This window comes from Silurus meridionalis, chromosome 6 (genome assembly GCF_014805685.1).
Source record: "Silurus meridionalis isolate SWU-2019-XX chromosome 6, ASM1480568v1, whole genome shotgun sequence".
In the NCBI taxonomy this organism is placed as follows: domain Eukaryota; kingdom Metazoa; phylum Chordata; class Actinopteri; order Siluriformes; family Siluridae; genus Silurus; species Silurus meridionalis.
Genome location: NC_060889.1, coordinates 3,971,861 through 3,995,984, shown reverse-complemented (window position 1 = coordinate 3,995,984; position 24,124 = coordinate 3,971,861). Strand labels below are relative to the sequence as shown.

The window sequence follows — 24,124 nt, the reverse complement described above, 5'->3', positions numbered from 1 at the left end:
CGTCGATGTGATTCATTTGGAAGCTCCCCCGCGGACTCTCGTTCTGCTCCGCTAATAACGACAAAGCAAGGAAAAAAAAGAAATCGCCAGTCGGCTCATAAAAGCAGGAAACAGAGCTTGGGGGAACGGAGAGAGTGTGTGTTCGTTTTAAACGTTGCAGCAGAGTATAATAAAGTCATGCACCAAACCAAGGATAAAGTATAAAAAAAAGCTCAAGCGATAGAGTGAAAGGAAAAACTGTGGAAAAAGTATCGAAGAAAGGAGATAAATTCATTCTCAAACTGTGTCTTATTTTAAGGATACAAGTCAGTGGGAACGCCAAAAATGGCAATGCCTACACCCGGGAAAATGGTCTGACCAAGAAAATCAGGAGCAAAAATTACATTTGTTTTCAAAACCAGAATGCATGCCTGTGATTTTGCAGACTCAACGCCTTGACCAGGGTTTGGTGTTGAGTCTGCAAAATCACAGGCATGCATTCTGGTTTTGAAAACAATGGTTCTCATTTTTTAATTTTTTCTTCTGATTTTCTGGAGCAAATGTACCCCTCACTCTTAAGAAAACACCCATACAGTAAGGAATGTATTTTTTGTAAATGTAGACCTTCATGAGGAATGGCCTTGGATCGTTGTTCAGGTTTGGGCTTCGACTGGGCTCAGTCCAAGATAATTTTTTTTTTTTTATACGGACTCAGCAGATCTTACCGAAGTTGGAGATTAACTTAGTTGGCTTGTTGCCTGGTGGATGTCTGGAAGCTTGGGATTGTTTTTCGATATTTTATCCGAAGGCTTTGCCTTCTGCCAGCAGCCTTTGTACCTCAGTATAAGGTGCAGTCTTCGCTACTTGCAAAGGTGTCAGGCTTCTCTCGTCTTTTCTCCTACATCCTTGATGACTTTCAGCCCTTCTCTTGGTGCTGAGGTCGGTGTCGAGGTCCCTGCACTTTCCAACACATCGTTTAGGGTGAGCTGGCAGCTTCAAAATTTTCACAGATATCGCCCTGGATTTGACAGTCTGTCAGAAACAATTTGAGTTTCCTAGTGGTAAAGGGCTCACCCTAACACAATAGGAGAATGTTTCCGAATTTTTCTCTGCATCCGTGGCTTAATCGGGATGGTAGGGATACCATTCGAGCTTACAATCAGTCACGATGAAAGAAGCTAATGCAAATGATACAGGGCATGAAGAAAACTTGCTAGATTTGGAAACATTTAAATTGTATTTCAAGTTAATAAAAATGTAACCAGATTATGATATCAAGTAAAAGTGGGCTTGAGTCTTGAGGAACTGGTAAAGCAATGATCCGGTTTTGAATCGGCGCCAATGAAAGGGGTACCAGGGCAAAGCAATAAAAGTCTTCCTGATTTAGACAATGGAGATTCAGGGTGAATTAGAGATGACATAGTCTATCCAATTGCCTGAACCAACCACCCTTTTAAACTCAATACACTGTTGTCTGGAAAATGCTTGATAACATTCTGGCCAGTTCTGAGCCCGATTCAACACCACTAATCAGAATCCAGTTCAAGACCAGTCCAGCTTTCTGTCTGGTCGTAAACCATCATCTTTAAACCATCTAATCTACACCTTCAGTCGAGTTCTGGTGTCTACGAGTGAAATTCCTACAGTTTTGATGCCTTGGCATGTGAAGGAAGGCGAAACCTTGTAGCCTGAGAATTAGATCTGGTTGAAGCGTTTGATTACACTGGTACTAAAAGCAGAATGCAAAATCAACGTGATACACAGTACTGTAATCAGCTCACCCACTAGACACTAAGACTCTCCTGAGGGAGTAGAGCTGGTTGCCTCTTTCTTACCAGTAATTACAAGTTTGGAAAGTTACCCTGGGAGTAATAATAGCACAGCTGTTCCACCACTTACCCAAGCTGATCCGTTGGATGTTTTTTCCCCCTCCATTTAACCTTTGTGCCTGTGGCCATCTGACAATAATGCTGAGCCACACACATTTGTGTGTAACTATTGCTCACACGAGGCCCTTGGCTGATAGGAGGCATAGAGCAGCTGCTGATGTTATCACGCTGTCAGTTCGGTTCCAATCTTTATTTTTACTTCGAGTGGAATGAAAGAGGACCACAAAGTTGCAACTGAGAAAGGTTTTCCAGGAAAGCCAAAAAAAAAAGGATCTTTTTCACCACGTTGTCCTCACTTACATTGACTTTTCTTGCTGAGGAACAGGAAGGAAAAGCTAAATTCACCAGAGCATGTTGGGTCTGGAAATGTGAGCGGAGTAGTATAACAATTTTCCTGCATTACTGCAGACTTTGCGTTAGGCAATCAGTTTAGTCGAAAAAGCCCTCAACTGAACCATGTTAATGAAACAATATCCCCTTAAAACTCAGCAGTCTCCTTGGTCACATGCTATCATATAATGTGTGTGTGATTCACGCATGGGTTTGGAAAAGATTTTTTCTACAAATAAATAAATAAAGAAAGGTACTTTATACTGGTACCATGTACTTTACAGCAGAGTGAACCTCTTTCTTCACATATCCCAGCATTGTTAGGAAGCTGGGGGCCACTCATGATACAGAGCCCATGGAACAGTATGGGTTAAGGGCCTTGCTCAAGGGCTCCAAGAGTGGCAGCTTGGTGATACCCGGGCTTGAAGCCACAACCTTCCGATCAGTAAGCCAAAGCTTTAACCACTGAGCTATCAAACATGGAATATATGAAGTAAATGATGTTGGTGCATCATATAAGAATTTAAAATTGAGATTTATTCAAAGTTATAAATAAGTTAGTATGAGGCATGACTTGTGTGTGAAATGTGTGTTTGTGACCAGGGTCTACATAATGCCCAAAGGAAAAGCTAGTCTCGGACACCTTTGTGGCGATAAGCTTCAAGAGCTTTTTTATAATCCGACTGTTTCATTGCACTGGTCTCTCTGACTCAACTGTATAGGGCCAGTAGTTGCCCAACAATAAAGACTTTGGGTTACTGATCAGAATGTCGAGGTTTAAAACCCCCCCTACAAGGGGGTGCTTCTCCTGGGGCGCTTAAACATGGGTGACCCTGTGCCCTGACCCTGAAATCCTAACCAACTGAGATTTGTGAACAAAGACTTTCACACTTTGTCATGCTAGCTTCGATTGCAGCTTAGCAAAGCTACCTTGGGTTCAAACCCAGACACAATTGACCAGCTTTTAATATGAAAAGTCCTAAAAGAATTTTAAGCACATGCCATGTTTCAGATTGTTTTTACAACATTATGATCTCTGCCAGCGGATGACGATATGGTCATATTTTTATTCTCGAGCGCCGTCTGCTCATTTCCTTACTGGAATCGAAGACACCTTCAGCATAAATAAGCCTGGGGTAAACCGATAGGCCAGGGCAAAAAAGCACCAGGGTTGCACGTTCCAGAATCTTGAGAATCTTATTTATTAAAATGGGATCAATGGTCGAGAACAGATTTCTTGCCCTGTTGTTGCCAAATCAGTTACCTGACGAGTCACCGTTTCGATTTGTTTACCTCAGTAACGCTACACTGCTCTCACGCTTCTGCATCACTGTGGATATATTTAGAGGCCTCGGGTCAATGTGTTTAACCTCACGTCATGCTGAACCATTAATAGCACCACGGTTTTCGTTTCATCAACATCTTTACCTTTACGTTCTCGACGTGCAGGGGATGAAGAACCAAGTCGATGGAATGGGAAGCGAGTGATGGCTTTGATTCGTACAGAGGATCCTTCTTTGCTCTGAGGAAAAAAAGTAGGTGTGTGTGTGTTTTGGCTGAATTCCAGGGTAAAGAAATCTATACTAAGTGCATAAAGAAACACACGGCATTGTGTTTTGGTAATTGTGAAACATTCTCCTGAAAATGTTCAAGGAAGATGTAAATAAAATAAAAACACTCCACCAAAGGCACATTAAAAAACGGACTGATCTGATGGCCTTCGAGGACACAGCGGAAATGCTAGAAACACCAGCCTCATGTTTTTTTGTTCTCTTTTTTCACACTCAAAAAAACCCCACAGCATCCAACTCGTCATGTTTCAGAGAAAGCTCAAACGCTCGTAAGATGCAATGAAGACTTTCATGAGGTGGAAAAACCTCCCCGATGGTTACGTGGTGCTGAAAACTCATGACTCCTTCAGCCGATATAATAAATGTGTACGGCTGCTTTGAGAGCTGCTGTTCCAGATAGATGATGTTACGAGATTTCAATAAAGAGACGCAGGGAGAACATTCAGATTCACTTTCATGTACTTTAATGTTCTCATTGAGTTGTAAAGACCGAAGGCACAGTAAGACCACATTTAGCCTTGAAGGACACCGAGGAAATGATTGAAACGAGGCGGGAAATAAAACAAAGCGAACACTGGGGGGGACGGGTCGGGGTAATAAAAATTGCGCACACACACACACAATTGGTAGTCATAAACTGAAGATTCGAAGAAGGAAACAGTACAGCACGACGGAAAGGTTTGGAACAGATGACCGGACGTGTAGTGCAATTCACCTCTGTAAACGCAACGCTCGTATTGTAGTGCAAGTGTTACTTGACGTTAAAATAAATGTATGGGGCAGCAGCAACAAAAACAAATGGGAACGGCGTTGGTCTGGATGAGTTCCGACTCCCCTCCCCCCTACCCCCCAAAAATATCTTTGGTATCTTTTTTTTTTTTGTTGCATACATCACAAAGATTTCCTAGTGTAGAGTCCGGTGAAATCTGCGCTCAGACTTGAGCTCGCTAAGCCAAACTTATGTTCGTTTTTCAACAGTTAACATAATAATCTTTAGCTGACCCGTGTTAGGCCGAAACATCTTGGGCATTACGATCCCAACGCGCAAACATTTAATGTGTTCACAAATATTGTGACTATACGAATTCGACGTTTGGGATTAGCGTCCTTGTTTCGCTGTCTAGCACAACTCATAGGCCCCTAATAAGGAGTCCTAATGAGGTCAAATGAGGTAAAAACAAACCTAACAAAAAAACAACACAACATTTTCCCCATCAACGTTTTCCAAAAACGACATGTTTTGATAACAAAAATGAGGCTTTGCTTCAGGAACCTGGGCCTTTGCTTTAGGGCACGAGCCTCGATAAATTAAACATAAACCTTATTAGGGGACTGTGATCAGAGGCCAGACGGAGCAAGTGGGTCCTTGCAAAGCCCCATTACCGCTAACAAGGCTTCTGTATTAGCATCAGCGCAACACCACACACACACACAAACAATTTCTGCAGCTCTTCAACCTGTGCTCTCAGCCTGGCCCGTGTGCAAAACTCCTTTAATTAGCATCCGTCAAAGCTACAACAGTCAGCAGGCAGCAACACCCCATCCCCGAAAACCACAACTCAGAAGAACGAAAGGTCTCAGAATGCTGCTGCTTTCCTTTCACGTGGGCAAGTTTGTATCCGTGGTATATCCTGTGGCAGGGGTGGGGCAGGGGCGGATAAAGCCCCCCCTTTTGGCGTGTACTACCTCTTAGCGGCGGCTTGCTCCATTAACTGCGTGAGGTACTCGCGAAGTTCCTTGGCTGCCTGGAAGCGCCCGTAGTGTCTCTGAGGCCGGGCGCATTCGTCCAGCAGCGCCGCGAGGCGGCCGTCCTGGGACACCTCGGTGGGCGGGTTATGGAGGAGGCCGCCAGTGGAGCCGCGCCACGCCGCAAAGCGGGACAGCAGGTTCTGGCAGATGGCGTAGTAGTTGTGGTCGACGGTGACACGCGAGCACAGGATGTCCTTCGAGAATGACAGGCAGGCTTCCTTGTCGCATTCTTCGTAGCGGCTCTCATACCACACGTCGTAGCTCTCCGGCTTGTCTAGAAAAAAAAGGAAGAGCGAGCGAAATTGATATTGGAGACACAATAATAAAGCAATCTGAATGAAAATGATACTTTTTTTAAATATGTGGTTATAAGCCAAACAGTTACTACAAACTTGAAGGGACACAATTTTATAGGACGTCTTTGGATGCGGTAGCATGAACTTTTTCCCTTCACTTGAACTAGGAGACCTGAATCTGTTCCCACATGACAACTGTGCACTAAGCCAACTATATGAAAATGACACAAATAAACTCAACCCTCTTGGGCCTCCTCACCTCACCTACACCAGTACCTGACCTCACAAACACACTTGTGGCTGAACGAAATCTCACACAATCTCTACAAAATGTTCCGAGACGTGTGGAGTTTATTAGAACGGCAAATGGGGACTGAATGTGGAATAAGACGTTCAAAAAGTAGCACGTATGGATTGTTTCGGCAGGTGTCCAGAAACTTTTGCCTGCGTGGCGTATATGCGTTAAAACTGAGAGATGCGGAGAGCAGAAGATTCACTTCCCTGGTCATGTGACAACTCGATCGCACGCCAATAACTAATTACAGAGAATGAAGTCACTATCGCCCTCTGGGGAGCCAATTATCAGCTGAATCGCCGAGTCCAATGCCAAGCGCTCACACACACACACACACACACACACACACACACACACACACACAGACACACACAGACACACACACAATCTCTCCTCCACAGCGCTGTGTATCTGAGAGAACTCGAGCAGGAGAACATGTCCGACCCTCTCAGGACAAAGTGTGTGTTGGCTGAAGGTTGAGTTGAACTGCAGTTCTGAAGTGTTGGTAACACGGCGCTCAAAAGATCACAGATAAAAAAAATCGCTATGGGGACGTGCGGCACATGCGCACACACACACACACACACACAATGCTTCAAAGCTTCAGAAATAGATCGAGGTCTCATTAACCCACTTAACTGTGACTTCAGAGGGTTAATACCATCATTAATCACAACGAGTGCCAGGGGCCAAGTGTTTGATATTTCTCCTGACGCACAAACAAATAAGTACTGAGTGAATTCAGTGAAAGGTAGTTACCCAAGTGATTTCATAAATAAGTAATCGAGTAAACCTACGGAAGTTCAAATCTATATAACGAAAAGCCTTTCTTAAGTTAACTCTGAGTTACTTAAAGTGACTAAGTAACAAAAAAGTGAACAAATACATAACTTTAATTTACTTTTCAATTTTTTGTTCTTAGTTACTTGTTAATGTTCCCAGTTACGCACTTGCTCTCATATGTAGCTCACTTCTGGAATACTTTTCATTGCATAGATTGTGGAGAAGTGACATAAGGGCGTGAGGAAAACGTAGGTGAGGTGAGGAGGCGTAAACCGGCTCTAGGTATACAGTGAGGAAAATAAGTATTTGAACACCCTGCTATTTTGCAAGTTCTCCCACTGAGAAATCATGGAGGGGTCTGAAATTGTCATCGTAGGTGCATGTCCACTGTGAGAGACATAATCTAAAAAAAAAAATCCAGAAATCACAATATATGATTATTTTAACTATTTATTTGTATGATACAGCTGCAAATAAGTATTTGAACACCTGTCTATCAGCTAGAATTCTGACCCTCAAAGACCTGTTAGTCTGCCTTTAAAATGTCCACCTCCACTACATTTATTATCCTAAATTAGATGCACCTATGAGGTCGTTAGCTGCATAAAGACACCTGTCCACCCCATACAATCAGTAAGAATCCAACTACTAACATGGCCAAGACCAAGAGCTGTCCAAAGACACTAGAGACAAAATTGTACACCTCCACAAGGCTGGAAAGGGCTACGGGAAATTGCCAAGCAGCTTGGTGAAAAAAGGTCCACTGTTGGAGCAATCATTAGAAAATGCCAGAAGCTAAACATGACTGTCAATCTCCCTCGGACTGGGGCTCCATGCAAGATCTCACCTCGTGGGATCTCAATGATCCTAAGGAAGGTGAGAAATCAGCCCAGAACTACAGGAGGAGCTGGTCAATGACCTGAAAAGAGCTGGGACCACCGTTTCCAAGGTTACTGTTGGTAATACACTAAGGCGTCATGGTTTGAAATCATGCATGGCACGGAAGGTTCCCCTGCTTAAACCAGCACATGTCCAGGCACGTCTTAAGTTTGCCAATGACCATTTGGATGATCCAGAGGAGTCATGGGAGAAAGTCATGTGGTCAGATGAGACCAAAATAGAACTTTTGAGTCATAATTCCACTAAACGTGTTTGGAGGAAGAAGAATGATGAGTACCATCCAAGAACACCATCCCTACTGTGAAGCATGGGGTGGTAGCATCATGTTTTGGGGTGTTTTTCTGCACATGGGACAGGGCGACTGCACTGTATTAAGGAGAGGATGACCGGGGCCATGTATTGCGAGATTTTGGGGAACAATCAACAAATCCCTCAGTTAGAGCATTGAAGATGGGTCGAGGCTGGGTCTTCCAACATGACAATGACCCGAAGCACACAGCCAGGATAACCAAGGGTGGCTCTGTAAGAAGCATATCAAGGTTCTGGCATGGCCTAGCCAGTCTCAGACCTAAACCCAATAGAGAATCTTTGGAGGAGCTCAAACTCCGTGTTTCTCAGCGACAGGCCAGAAACCTGACTGCTCTAGAGAAGATCTGTGTGGAGGAGTGGGCCAAAATCCCTCCTGCAGTGTGTGCAAACCTGGTGAAATACAACAGGAAACGTTTGACCTCTGTAATTGCAAACAAAGGCTACGGTACCAAATATTAACATTGACTTTCTCAGGTGTTCAAATACTTATTTGCAGCTGTATCATACAAATAAATAGTTAAAAAATCATACATTGTGATTTCTGGATTTTTTTTTTAGATTATGTCTCTCACAGTGGACATGCACCTACGATGACAATTTCAGACCCCTCCATGATTTTTAAGTGGGAGAACTTGCAAAATAGCAGGGTGTTCAAATACTTATTTTCCTCACTGTAGCTCTATACATGGCTTTGTACACGGGGGCGCGGTCGTGCTGGAACAGATTCGGGTCTCCTAATTTAAGTAAATGGAAAATCTTCTGCCAACACATCCAAAGACGTCCTATATAACGGTGTGAAGCGGGGATGGGTGGAAAAAAGTTGGGCGTTCCAATACTTTTGGCCGTGTCGCGTAAACAGACGGTAATCGGTAAGTTTGTAAAACTTCAAAGACTTTGGCTTTGTTCTCTGAAGTTCCAGATTGGCGCACAGCTGCCCAGCTGAATTATAGAAGCGATCTGATTCATTAGTCGCGGTTTCTGGACCGGTGAATCATAATATAATTACTTTCTTATAGAAAAGAGTTTGTGTGAGTTTATGAAACAGCCTTCTTTTTTTTTTTTTTTTTACTCGTTCATTGTCCCACTTGGTAACAATAAAGCGCTATTACGGCTTATGGGTGCGACACCAGGGGTGATTACACAGTCGCCGGGGTGTCGCCGGGGTGACGATCCATCATCAGGTGATGTCACAATGCCAACGTAATCATAAAGCATATTTAGGGAATCATTGTTATACTGTAATACTGGTGTCATTCTCTCTCTCTCTCTCTCTCTCTGTCCATCTGGCAGCGTAGTCAGTGTTCTCGGAGAGCAGCACGCCGCCTCGCTCGGCTCCTCACGGCCCTGTGCCAAATCACCGGCTTCCAGCAGCAGCAGCGGCAGCAGCAGCTTGAAGCTCTGATCTCGGCAGCACGGCACTTTACTACACACGACTCTTATTTAAACTGCCGCTTCATCAGTTGCTCCACTACGTCTAACACACACACACACACACACACACACACACACACACACACACACACACACACACACACACACACACACGTCTTGGCACGACCAGGAAGAGCTTCAGGGCCGAGACAGGGAGACATCTGGGGTTCGCAGTAACTCATAAAACACATTTAATAAAAGGATATGCACCGATATTTGATCGGCGTCTGCGTATTTGTCTGCATCACTGTTTTATACCAATATTAAATTGTATTTCATGGCAATTTCTTTACCTGTTAATATGAAGTTAAAACAATTATGAGGGAGCAGATAATCTGTTGCATGTAACTAATTAAATAAGCACATACGTGGATTAGCAGCGGCAAATCCAGCGATTACGCTCGCAGGGAAAACAAGTAGCCGTGATGATCGAACGTAATAAAAAATAGCCATCACGCTACGTAACCAAGTGACCAAATAAGTAACTAAGGAAAGTTCGTGTGAGTAAACAGGCCGATGGTCCACAGAGCTCAGTGTAGAAGACTCACTCTGTTTGATGAGCCTCTTGTCGGCCACGATGACATTCTCGGCGTCCACGACGATGACTTTCCCGTCGCGTGGGCCGACGGCGAAGTTGTCAAAGCTGACGTCGAGCAGGTACAGGGCGAAGTCGAAGTCGTTGTTCGTGAGCTGCTCGGCGATGTCCATCAGCTGTTTGGCCAGATCCACGCGCTTCTCCCAGGGGGCGTTGTAGAAGCTCCACAGCTCCTCCCCCACGTAGTTGACGGCCACCATGCGACCGCACGCGCCCAGGTACTTGGCGAACGGCCAGCCCTCGTCCGATGGGAAGCTCTGGTGAGACACAACGTGGGCAGGAGTGCTGTTAGGAACCCGATGGCTGCATACGTGTGTGTGTGTGTCTGTGTGTGTGTGTGTGTGTGTGTGTGTGTGTGTGTGTGTGTGTAGCAGACAAGTTCACACTTGTAGAAAGTGTCAGTACAGCCACAATAACGAGAAACAAAACACCTACGATGGCGATGTTAGGACCGTTAAATCTTTGGAGTTTATCTGGCAGGTATTGAGGGAAAACTTCGACATAATGTGTGTGCATGTGGATGTGTTTGTGTGTGTGTGCATGTGTGTGCGCAGAGGAAAAAACATAGACTATCAGATTCCATCCAGATCCAAGACCATTAAAAATGAATGTGATTATTAAACTTTAATTTGCGGGATGTTTCGTGCAGGAGCCTGAAGAGAGCTGAAAGAAATTTGTGCATCGGGAGGGGAAAAAAATATAATCCAACAATTCACATCAACCAACATTCATTTTTAGTGAAAAAAAAATTCAAAGCTTTATATAAGATTACAAAATCAGTTACAAAAAATGTATACTAAATGTTTATTGTTAGTTTGTGGTTTAAAAAAATAAAATCTAAGCAGTTACTGTTGACTTGTCTGTCAAAATAACAAATGTAAATTAAAATCAGTGTGTAACCTGTAATGGCCAGTTCCTAGGCGTCCTGGCAGAGATTCAAGATGGCTGCCAGGACGGAGGGGAAGGTGTACGAGTCTGGACAGGACGGAACCGGTCGCGCAGCATGTATAAAATATTTTGAATGGCTCTTTGATTTGTTTTTTTTTTCCCTCCTCTCGTTCTTGTACCTTCTCAAAGATGAAAGATTGCACAGAAAGTCGTTGTGAACAACTGAGCTTCAACACGTCACAGTCACAACAGACTGCACCCCGGGCCTCCTCACCTCACCTACATCACTACCTGAAGCACCACAAATCTCCACAAACGCCATCCAAAATCTAAATGAACATCTTCCCAGAAGAGTGGAGGTTATAATAATGGGGACTAAATGTGGAATATGATGTTCAGGAAGCACATATCTAATAAATCTTATCATTATACAATCCTTTGTCCATATAGTGCTTATGGAAGGAGTCTTGATATAACAAGAGTCATTAGTTTGGTACAGAAAAGAGGTTTTCCACCACAGGAAAGTCCTCAGGGTGGGAAAAAAACCCCAGAGGCTGGCGAGGAAATGGCAGTTAAGGTGCGTTTGGCCATTATATTTTTTAATAGAACATTTGACACCATTTAATCGTTCGATCTGAAATCGGGAAGGTGCCTGGATATTGTTCCACGAGCAAAAAAAATGCTTAAATGATCCAAAACCAAAAAACAGAACAGAATTGTCCGTATTGCTTCCTGTGTATAAACTACAGAAGTGTTCGGGCCTCATTAGAAAGAAAACCCCATTTTGCGTCACCTGTAGCATGTGTGGGTTCTGAGGGCGGAGCTTTTATTTAATGGTGGAAACGAGGGGCGGGGCTCAATTGTAAAACGTAAAATTGTAATCGCAGCACGTTTTGACGAATCTTTCTTTTAATCGCTTTGATAATCCAGAACGAGAACAAGGCGCGTTGTGACCTTGGAATAATGTTAGACCTGACAGTAAAATTTAACAAAAATCCGAGCAAGAACATCGCATCTTCTGCTGACTTATTTATTTTGGCTCCCCAGCGGTGGTGTTTGGGCTCCAAGGCAATGAGGCGACGAGGCGAGAGAGGGGAAAAAAACAAACAAAAAAAAACAACCGCCACCCTCGTTAACGCAGACGGTTGTAGGGAACGCCGCAGGTCTCCTGTCCATTTTGGAATTTTTAGGAAGGTGCCCTAGGGGCATCGCCTCCTCGTAATAACCTCGCTGTCAAGTGAAGGATGAGAGGGCGTGCTAGATGAATACCTCGATAGACATGAACCTTGAGGCGCTGCTCGTGCTATTCTCAGCCTCGGTGAGCAGATGGGCCGCGTTCTCAACAGTGCAAGGAGTGATGTTCCCAAATCCCAGACAGCTTATCCCCCCCTCCTTCCCTTCCCTTCCTTTCCTCACCACAGCACAAAACAGCATTCTGGCTAAGAGAATTCAATTCTCCAGTTACACACACAGACGTTCCTCAGAGATAAACTGCCCCGTCCCCTTTTGCTCCGAACTACTCTGAGCGGGGCAGTGAGTTGTTTTCCGACTGCTTGGCTAAAAATACACCGAGCACGACGGCTCCTGCGGTGAGGAAAAAGACGGGAGGTGGCCATACCGCCGTATGTCAATGTCAAAAATTGACAGCTTAATATGGAAGTGGAGACAAGGTGATAAGCTGTTTGATTGCTGCCTGCCTGGAGAACACCGAGGGCGAGTCTGGTTCGGCATAAACGTTAAAGAGAAGCCTTGTTTTATTCATCTTGGCAGGTGATAGGGAATAATAATAAAAATAAATAAAAACGTTAAGCATGTGTTTCTTTTAAAGCATCTACGAGATGGAACAAACAGGATCAAACAGTTCTTCAGTCCTTTTTATCGAATACCCATTGTCTCGTCTATTTGACAAGTCAGCAATCTAGCTTTTGCAAACAATATTACTGTCAAAGTGCCCCTCATAGTGGCAGCATTCTCTTCAAAAAACATTCAACAGCAAAAAAATTTTTAATCAAACACATTCAAACAAATCCAATTTTATTTTATGTCGTATAAAACGCCATTTCACTTAAATGCCCCGTAAGAGGGCCGTGGCCAAGTTGCTCCAAATTCAAATCTATCCAATAAAGCAGTTTAGAAAAGAAGAAATAAAAACAAACATTCAAATATTGAATTTTATGCTCTTTGCACAAGATATAGCTTGTAAAAATGTAATCGTAAAAAGATTCCAGGAGTATTGTTTTTAGAACATTATGATCAGCTGTGGAGTCAGGAACTGCTCGATGGCAGTGGCAATTGTTAAAAATCTGTTGGTACTGTAAATACATTTACACCCCCTAAGTTTATATTTTTTTACTCTTGGGAAACACTAAAAATAAAAAAGCCAGCAAGAAAAAATACCAAAAAAAGTACATACCTGTAGCACCAAAGGCTCCGGATTGAACGCCAGAGTCATCAGTAGCTGCATCCTCTCCGTATCCTTTAGATTCTTCAAAAGGAAGCTTCCAGAGTCTTTGGTCTCGGCATACCTCCTGACAACCCTGTCCAAGAGTCTCTGGGAGGGGCAGTGCACCATGTCCGACCAGCCCTCCACCACCTCGGGTGTCAGCAACCTTACGTCTCCGTTGAGTCGGGCGAATTCGGTTTTGTACATGGCTTGGACGAGGTCACAGCGAGGTCTTCCCGTCGCCCTCTTACATATCTTCTGATCGATCTCCGCGAGTTCTGCGTTGGAGCCCAGGCGTTTGAGCACCACCCTCCGCGTGCCCTCCCTGGGCTCGCCATATTGAGCAAAGTAAACGTTCTTGACGTTGAAAAAATCCAGGAAGCGCAGCCGCCCCCAGGTCTCAAAGGTCACCTGACCGTTCGTGAACTTGCGACACCAGCTGGTCCCGAAGCAGGCCGGGCACTTGTTGAGGGCGATAAAGCGGCGATCGGTAAGCTCGTTCCTCTGGAAGGAGGCCAGCAAGTTGTGAGTGTTCATGAGCACGACGACAAAGAGAGCCGCGATGAAGAGGAACTTGCCGCACCGGTAGACACGGGCGAGCTTCAGGGGAAGCAAGCGCAACATGCTGACTAGCAGTGGCACGAGGAGGATCGATGCAGCTCAGGCTTCCTCAATGCCACGGTCCCAAACTTCTTGTTACGTGCTTCATCGTCAGCATTCGTCACCTATAAGGATCCATGTCATAAGGGAGGCCTCTGATTCACACCATTAGCCTCAAGAACCTCCATCCCCATGTCTGATGCTGAAGGTTTGTTTGTCCATTCCACTTAGAAGTCGCCCTTACCTTGAAAAAGAAAAGGAATCTTGTTTACACTAAGCATGTAAAGAGAAACAGGAAGGCATTAGCAGGACACCTTATTACTTGGAAAAAATAATTGGATGTCTATGCCGGTAAATGGAGTCCGTTACCGGGAAATCACGCTACATCCATCTCGAGGAAAATCTACACAAATGCTTATGTCGTACAGTTGGGAATAAAATCCAATCAAAATGACTTGCTTTTAAATCACTTGCCTGCAAATCAAAATATCCCGTGTGATATGGCCTTGAGAATAATGATCTATTTTGTGGTAGAGAACTATACCTTCCTAAATATTGGTATTCAAATCAAACAACGGTGTTCCGTGGTCCAGACAAAACTTTCAGAAAGTCCTGACAAGTCGAAGCAAACACTCCGCGTTTTCTTGCAATTAAAAAGTTGTTTCACAGATGCTTCTCCTTAAAACTTTTTAAAAGCACAGTAGAGGCTTTTATCCTTCATCCTTTATCCGTCTACGCCGTGAAACGCAATTCAGCTGAGTCATCGCCCGCCGAGCCCGGGCAAATCTCACTTGTATGATCCTTCGATATTAAATTTAATTGCAAAGCGTAATTGGGTAGATAAAAAAAAAAAAAAAAGAAAGAAAGGATATAAGGACGTGTGCCAGGACCAATTTGATAAGACCGGACAAGATCTCACTCGTGTCCTTCGACAAGCGGCGGGGAAAATTTAATTACTATAAAATGACAGGGAGCTCTTTTGTCTTCCGCTCGTAACCGTTAACGCGATCCGCAAAGAGGCTGTACGCATCTACAAATGAGTCCTTACACGCTCGGGCTAAACGAGCCACTTTCTAATTGCTTTCCCGCCACCGTGAGTCATCAATTATCTCATTTCACACTGCTTTAATTCCCACAGCACGAAGTCTTGAGCTTTTAAAAGGAGGTTCGAGGAAAAACACATGCTGGCGGCTTGCTGCATAAAATAAATATGTAATGCCGAAATGGGAGCCGAAATGGTTAAATCCGATGATTCTAATGCGGGCAGGTGACAGACAGCAGGCTCCGGCTTGCTAACACGAGTGTTTAGGGAAAACATCAGCATTTTAATTTCTAATATAAAAGACCGTATTACGTTGAACACGTGAACCCTGTTGGGATTGTTGGGTTTTGTGACAATGGTGCGAAAAACAAAAAACACTGCTACCGAGTTGCAGTTCTGCCTTGTACGTGAGAGAGGCCAAAACTCGTTACAACCGCCATGAGAGGGAAAGAGGAAACTTGGAGCTGAGGTCCACGAGGGTACGAATTGGAACCGGTCATGTTTATAACAACTGTTTAATGCAGATCACATGACTAATTGCTATGCTAGTTAGTCCCAGGTGATTATTAACACATTTTATGGGTAGGGGTGTTGGGTCACAGTAGTGCTGGTGCTCGTTCTCTTTCTCTCTCGTCGAGGTTAATGAGCTGGAAAAGAAAAATAATTCAAAATCTTAGGAATTTACACACAAAGTACAACCACTTTCCTTAAGGAATATAAATATATATAGACGGAAAACGTCGCTCGCACTCATCTTACACACGTAGGCAGGGTCTAAACTAAGCCGGGATCTGGTGTGTTTAAGAGAACTGCCAGATGGTGAGGGATGACTCATCAAGCTCTGGTTTCATCAACACTCCAGCTGAAAACTGGGCACAAAGCCTGTGCCCCCGAAGCTCCAAACTATGCATCGGTTAATTTTTTCTGTGTTGGGTTTCACAAAAAAAGAAGGAAAAAAAAAAATAATGGAACGCTTTGGAAAGTGAAACACTTAACATGTTACCAAGAAGAAAATCTACAGACACACATAGATTTGGCCAAAAGATTTGGGAAACCCAACTTTTCCACCCATAGTAGGTTCTGTCCCAAGACGACTTTGGATGAGGAAGTGGGAATCTGTGCACAAAGCCAGCCCCATGAAGATCTGCTGTACATGGATTGGAGCTAAAGATCTCCTGCTGTAGAGCTCAAACTCTATAGAATGAAATATACGCTGACTGCACCCCAGACCTCCTCACCTCGCCTACATCAGGACCTGACTTGCTTACTGACACCCCAAAATCTAGCGGAACATCTTCCCAGAAGAATGGAGGTTATTATAACAGCAATTAGGGACTAAGGACATACAAATCTTATGGCCAGGTGTCCACAGGGCACCGTTTAAGTGTTGGAAGGTTCATCATGTCTCGCGTCCGAGCTGAAAATGAAAAACCGCACCTGCTGGGATTATTGAGTGCTGCGGTCGATAAGGTTTGATCACAGAGGCATTACGCTGCCGGGACAACAATCAAGCAGCACGCACTCTCTCTTCCTGGTGCCTGGGGTAATTAAGCCGAGGGCCGAGCATTAAAACCTCCACTAAATCGCAGTCAGCAACTATCAGCACGCAGCTCAGCTCATCATAAACAAAATACGAGTCCGACTTCCACACTATCACGAATCATAACACAGAGCTGTCGAATTCTCGATTCTGATTGGCCAGAAGCTACAAAGCTCTGATAATCACAGTTTCTGGTCTTTATGAGCGGTGTTTCTAGCAACGGTGAGTCTTTTTTTTTTACTTTGGGAAAGTCTTCAGGGCTTGTTCATGTTGTTGGGTTTCTGAAAGCAGATGTTTAGTGAAGGAGTCTCCAGTGTCAGGAGGTTTTCCCCCACAGCAAAGTCTTCAGGACAGAGGACTTGCTGTTTCTAAGCAACACCCCAAAGAGGCACTGGTGAGGGAACGATGGTTAATAGCACTTTTAATGCAAAGGAAAAGCGTTTTCCAACGAACAGAACTACAGCTGCGAGCAGCGATTGGTGGGTCCAAGCACCAAAATATCATCAAGCAACATCATAACACCCCATTGCAAATGGGTTAAAGAGGTGAACAAGCCAACCGAATTTCTTGAAACTGGGTGTCCACTAGGGGTGTACGATATATATATCATAATTGTCTTGGTGTCTTAAGGTACCAGCACAATAACACACTCAGCAAAATAACATGTAATTATCGTGATCAAAAAATACTGAGATATCATTATCGCATGTCAAAATCCATTTACCATTAAAAATGGGGGTTTTAAGTCAATCTGGTCCAACTGGGTCCAATGATAATCCTGCGACTTGTTGTCCAACCCTTGGTGCTTGGCCCCCAAAAATGAATGTATAAAAATGTGCTGAGTAAACAAATCTCAGGATGGTCACAGTAAAAGGCACTACCTCGTTTTTATCCATTTTTTGAATTAGAACAGCAGCGACATTGTGAGGTGTTTTTTTTTTTTTTAAACAGGCTTTTGGTTGCGGCGTGGACACGGAGTTCGTTCGCAAGTCGGCGCGGATCAGGAAGGAAAAACAGACGAATGTAAACGTTGGCAAGGCGACTGAATTCCGACACCTCGGGGGTGTTTGGACTTGTTGGAGGGGACACTTCCGACAGGCGCCGCTTATGCAAACAAGACGCAAAAACGCGTGTACGTGCCTCACGCCATGCTGACCAACACCCGGAGGGGGAATCTGAGACGCCTGTGAAAAAGCGTTCACTGCACCGCTTTCGTGAATCGACCCCCCGCCTGTGAGTCATAAATCAAGAGCTCATGTAGAAAGGAAAGCATGGCAATTACTTAACTTGCTTCCTTTCCTTCCTTTAATACTTTACTTTGGTTAGTTGTGCCAAATCCAGACTCTTAACTAGGATTTACTAACTTACATTTTTGATATTCGTGACTAAGTGAAGTCACGATGTGCCACAATGTCCTTCACAACAAACCGATATCGATATCCGATGCCTTTTTGAACAGGTTTAAATCCTATACAAATGTGCGCCTCAAAGTTTGTGGTAACAGTTTGAGCAAGAAGCACATATTGGTGGAAACGTCTGGTGTCCCAGTATTTCTGCCATATAGTGTGAGGAAGCGATGAAACTAAAATGAGACGAGATATTTTTTAAACACAATAGTGGCGAAACCTTGGAAAGAAACCCGGCTTCAGCAGATGTGTCCAACAAACATACTCGTTCGAATATTAGGCCATGCCCAGGCCTACACATTAACATAGAAGCCTTTTTTTAGAAGACGGTGTGATTTTACTTTAAATAAATAATTTCGTATTTTACATGCTGTACTTTCACCTTATTAGAGTCAAATCTCCAAAGACCGGACACCTCTTGTTGCTCGTTCAGTGCGTGCGTCTGCTCAAACACAGCTTTATTGAGGCAGCTGCCTGTGCGCTCGCGTCCGTGTCTGATTAAATACGGAAGCGTTCGCACAGCTTTGCTGTCTTTGTGAGAAAGAGCAGAATGAGCGAATGGAGCTTTCAGAGTCCGAGGACACAAATCCGAGACGCCGTGAAAAATCGGATTCGTCTGAGTAGCAACAACATCTTTAAAACTCGTTATTGCGTTATTAATTGCTCTGTTCTGATTGGTCGGAAGGCGTTCGTTTTTTATTTCATCTACATTATATAACCCGAGGATGTCGTATTGCCCTAATGTTTCAGAGAATACAAAAAATCGAAATGAAAAGTTAAAATGCAGGTGACAATAAGTTAGTTTTAAAAAAAAGGCATGAGTGAAAAAATTTTTTTAATCACCCGATACCTGATTGTTTAAATAGTTTTACTAATCAATTAACTCGATTATGGTTAATTATATTAGTAAGATGGTCATCAAACACTTTTTTCCAGTTTCTTCAGGAGTTTTTGAGCATTTCATAGTTAATATTTGAAATTTTTCAACAAAAAAATAAATACAATATTTAAACAGATTTCATGGGAAGTTGTGGCTCAAAGGTTAAGGCTTTGGGTTACGGATCAAAAGGTCAGTGGTTTAAACCCCCATCACCGCCAAGCTGCCACTGGTGTGGCCCCTGAGCAAGGCTCTTAACCATCTCTATGGTCTAAAGAAATGAGTAAAAAAAAACGACTCAGAATCAAATGACTCGACTCACTCAAACAACTCAAATTTACAGCTCAAAGAATTCACAACGCCTGTATAAATCTACTTGCGTATATATTTATACCGCGTTTAACACCCTAATTTACAGATTTTCATTTTGTATGAGAAAGAAAAAACTTCTTAAACACTTTAAAGGGAACAATTGACTCAGGAGTCGGTATGAAGAAGGAGAGTCAAGATCAGCCAGATCCAGGACAGTCAAGTGCAAAAATACATGAATAATAACAATAAATATTTTAGAATATTCTAAACATGCGCACTAATAAGTCGGAATACATTAAATACAGCTTTATGGGCAGACTAAACAAAAACTAAATAAAAAAAGAAAAAGAAAATAAACCCTCGGAACCCTTGTCATGTCTACATCTACATAAATCTGATTTATGTTATATATATATATATATATATATATATATATATATATATATATATATAATTTTAATTAATTTTTTTTTCTTTATTACACACCAAAAACGTAAACAAATGGCAAGAATCCGGCATACGCACCAAATGACTCCTCAAACGATTCATCAAAATGACTCCTCCGAGTCAACGCTCCGTCTCTCATCGCCTCGCGCCGCCGCCGCGCTTCATTTTCACGGCGCGCGCCTCGCAGCGAAAATCCTCTATTATTCCTTTTTTACAGTTTTACATTAAAAAAATACTTAAGTATCCTTCGTTCAAACTCGCTTCTTTTTCTTTTTTCTTTTCTTTTTCTTCTACTCGAGAGCTCCACCGAACACAACGAAGCCCCGACTCCAACCCGCTCTCCGGCTTCGCGCTTACGAAGTCACGACACCCCGGGCGCGTTTACGTTACCTCTGCGGTTACTATAGCGACGCAGGGTTTAAGCTCCTCCTTAAACGTGCGCGTACACACGATAACGCCCACCTTTCAAAACCAGGAAGTGCTCTGTGAATAAATGTTTCTATCTATCTATCTATCTATCTATCTATCTATCTATCTATCTATCTATCTATCTATCTATCTATCTATCTATCTATCTTGTGTATAAATGTATTCCACTGCAATACTAAATATTATTAGCAATAGCAGTAAAAATAATACAATAATATGATAATAACATTATAATATACATTTAAATAATCAAATATTATTCAAAATCCAGTCATTTGAGCTCTATGAAATAATATTTAAATCTTATATAATATTAAATAATATATATTTTTTTTATATTACAACGTTATAATAAATATATAAATATAAACTCAGTTTAATTGTTGCAAAAAATGAAGTTGAATTTATATCTACTGTATATTCTCTATTTATAAAAATATATTTTTATTTATTAATTTTTAATCGCGTGAGTTTGAAAATTAATGCATTTAATCCTCATTTATGGTTTTAATTAAGTTTTTTATACTCGTTATTGCTTTTGCACGCTACTAATTGATTATGTGTGTTATGCTTCCATCTAGTGGTGGACTCTACACACTACATCAATATCCAATGACGCTAAAATGGACTTGTATGTGTTATGACCTACAGAATATTCATCAATCTTAATTCTGAAACAATGCACTTCAACACAGCCTGGTGATTTTTCTGATTAAACTTTTCATTTCCTGACTCAATCCCCCATGTCTCCCCTGTGTCTGTGCAACACCGATGACCAGAACACAAACTTGGTCATTATTATTGTAAGATCGAATCCAAACCCTTGGAGAAAGAGTTATTCATGGACAGAAAGTTTCACCCAGGTGATAAGATGTGAGAAGTTGTTGGTATGCTGAGGTGATCCCCAGTCCCAGGTCAGTGTAAATATTTGCCACAGGTTCAGTTCCAACCGTTCAATAGAAAGCAGATGATGGTGACCTTGTAAAAGGGCCAGTTTATATTTCATTATTTCATAGATCATTTACGGTCTTGTGAGTGTGATTTTTATTACATGGTTTGCTGATCAACTGGATCATGTATAGGAAAACCACATCCACCCACACCCACCCACACACATTCATTTAATGGGCCACTGGGACAAAAGTCACCTGGGACTTTGTAAATATTGCCCTGCTGAGTCTGGATATTCCCTAAACAGCACAATGACCTGATTATCTTTCATGAACCCTCTGAACTACGCAGAAGTATTTTGAACTGCCCTAAAACTATCCTTAATTGCCCTTAACTATTCTCATGGTCCTGAACCACCCACACCTGTCCTGAACTAACCCCAAACTATCCTGATCTATCTTTCTATCTATCTATCTATCTATCTATCTATCTATCTATCTATCTATCTATCTATCTATCTATCTATCTATCTATCTATCTATCTATCTATCTATCTATCGTTTGAGGATGTAAACGGTGTAATTCATTGATTGAACAATAGATGTCGCCAGTGTCCCGCTTTGTAGCTGACACGTCGGTTACACACTGTATTGTATTGCGGAATTTCCATGTGATCTACAGTCGATAAGAACCTCAATACAGCCGTGTTCCTCACTGACACAGATCACAGATAAACGCAGTGTTCCCCTCCTATCAACTTCATGAGAAGAAAAATAAAGATGTTAAGGCTCCTAACTGAGCCTAAAACCTCAAATGTTCTGCAGATTTTCCTCAGCCATTCACAGGGGCATCAACGGAGCAAAATATATAAATAAATACCTGTTATAAAACACTTTGGTCCAGGTAGGAAAATAATCGGTTTCATATTAAATTCATGCAGAAATCTGGAGGTTGTACAGAAGCTGGAAGTGATGCATAACACTGAAGGTTCTTCCAAAAGTTGGAAGTGATCATGCAGGTGATACTGAAAGCCAGAGGTGATCCAATAATTTGGATGTGATGCAGAAACCTGAAGAAGATTATTCAGAAAGGTGGACATTCTACAGTGAGTTTGTGGTTTTGCAGGAAGCAGGTGATTCTACAGGAAACTGGAGGTTCTACAGAAAGCTGGCGATTCTACAGGAAGCTGTGAGGTTCTACAAACATTTTGTTGATTCTACTGTAAGCTGAAGGTGATAATGCAAATGGCTGATGGTTTTACAAAAAGCTGGAGGTTCTGCAGAAAACTGGATGTTCCACAGAATACTGGAGGTATTACATAATGTCGGGCATAGTGATGAAGAAAGCTGGAGGGTTTACAGAATGTTGGACACGATGATGAAGGAAATTTCAACTTCTACAAAATGCTGGATATTCTATCTTACAACTCAAATGATATAGATGCACGAACGTCAGATCCTCATTGATCCTCATTTGTTTATCCAGTCTATCCATATACTTACTACTGCAGACACACACAACACAACAACACAAAAGGGCACATGTACCAAAAATGTCACAAAAGCATCTCACAAACAATAGAAGAAAAAGTTTCCTCATACTGAGTTACTTGATTCTCTGTTCTATTCACCACCTAATATCAGACCATGCATGTGTGTGTGTGTTTTTGTGTTTAGCCTAAAGTGACTCAACAGTTTCGTGCCTGAAGAGCTGAGCGAGTGGTGAAACCAGATGGGGTGAGAAGATTTAGATGAATGTCATCCAGCTGGCAGCATGAGCTCATGGCCCCGGATGCAATACCGAAGGTGTTTATCTAAAAAAATCTGATAACACATACATTCTAACTTCACACGCACACACACACAGACACACACACGCACACACACACACACACACACACATATATAAAGCTGTACAAACCATGACAATGAGTTCTCATCATACACAAATCAAACAGTGTTCTGTTTTTTCCAAAAGTATTATGTAACAGGATTATATACAGCTTCTTCCTAATACACTTAACAACGTCTCAATTTTGTCACATCCATCTGTGTCCGACTTTTCTAGCTACATGTGGGTCTTCTCCAAATTGTAACCGCAAAGTTGGAGAAACACAATTGTATAGGATATATTTGCACACAAATCAACACAAACACACTCCAAAATCTAGAAGAGCATCTTCCGAAGAGAGGGAAGCTTATTATACAAAGAAACAAACATAAGAAACGCTTGTTTTTTTTAAAGAATCGATGAACAAACAAATACATAGAAGAGAAATTGTTTTGTGTAAAAAAAACAAATCAACAAACGAATACAACATGAAAGTTGGTGTGTAAAAACAATGAACAAATGAATAGTAAAGAAAATGTTTTCAGGTAAAAAAAAAAACAAACAAACTAATGAGTTATAGAAAATCAAATAAGTATATAAACAAATAAAAAAATATTTTGAAAAATTGTTTTTAAAAAAATTGCAATCAATAAATAAATAAATAAACAAATTAGAAACAATTATAAACAATTCAGAACAAATAAACAAACAAACCAAAAAAGGAAATTGATTGCTGGTTAAGGAACCAATAAATCAATATACAAACCTGCAAAACAAACAAATAAATAAATCAATAAATAAGAGGCAAAAAAGGTGGTAAATATTTGCCTTATTTTATATTTAAAAATTTACAATTTATTCATACATTTTTGTTGTGTATTTGTGTTTTTTACGTTTGTGTGTTTGTGCCATGGTCATAAAACACATTTGTGTTGATTGACTTGTGTGTTCAGGAAACTAATAACAAATCAATGGAAAAACAAACAAACAAACAACAAACAAAAAATGTTCTGCTTTATATTTAACGGACCTGTCTGTTTGTGTGGACTTTGAAATAAATAAAACATTAAACAAACAAACAAACAAACAAATATACATATTTGTATACACATGCCGAGTTTGATCTCACGGTTTTGCGGATGGAGATTTTTACAAGAAATAAACAAACAAATAAATGCATAATTTAAATTTTGCTAATTATTTTTCAATTATTAAATATTTAAAGATGTAATCTTTCCTTCCTTCTTTTTTTTAATGCCCCAAGCAAACCTCCTCCCACCTCACCCGTGGTG

The 24,124-nt window shown here is 41.9% G+C and overlaps 1 protein-coding gene and 1 long non-coding RNA gene across 2 annotated transcripts in view; one reads left to right on the top strand and one right to left on the bottom strand.

The window, feature by feature from the left end:
- The window catches only part of LOC124387645, a 43,291-nt gene extending 33,217 nt beyond the window's left edge, over positions 1-10,074 (top strand). The window contains exon 3 of the long non-coding RNA XR_006926198.1: positions 9,392-10,074. This is a non-coding gene — a long non-coding RNA (uncharacterized LOC124387645). The remainder of the gene's footprint in view (positions 1-9,391) is intronic.
- On the bottom strand, positions 4,217-20,054 carry dipk2aa (divergent protein kinase domain 2Aa). Its single transcript, XM_046852107.1, has 4 exons — positions 19,761-20,054; positions 13,429-14,302; positions 10,081-10,384; positions 4,217-5,792 (listed from the first exon to the last, which is right to left on the bottom strand). The coding sequence occupies exons 2-4, from the start codon at positions 14,080-14,082 to the stop codon at positions 5,452-5,454; spliced, it is 1,299 nt and encodes a 432-aa protein (XP_046708063.1). The 5' UTR covers positions 14,083-14,302; positions 19,761-20,054; the 3' UTR covers positions 4,217-5,451.
- Between the last annotated feature and the right edge of the window lie 4,070 nt (positions 20,055-24,124).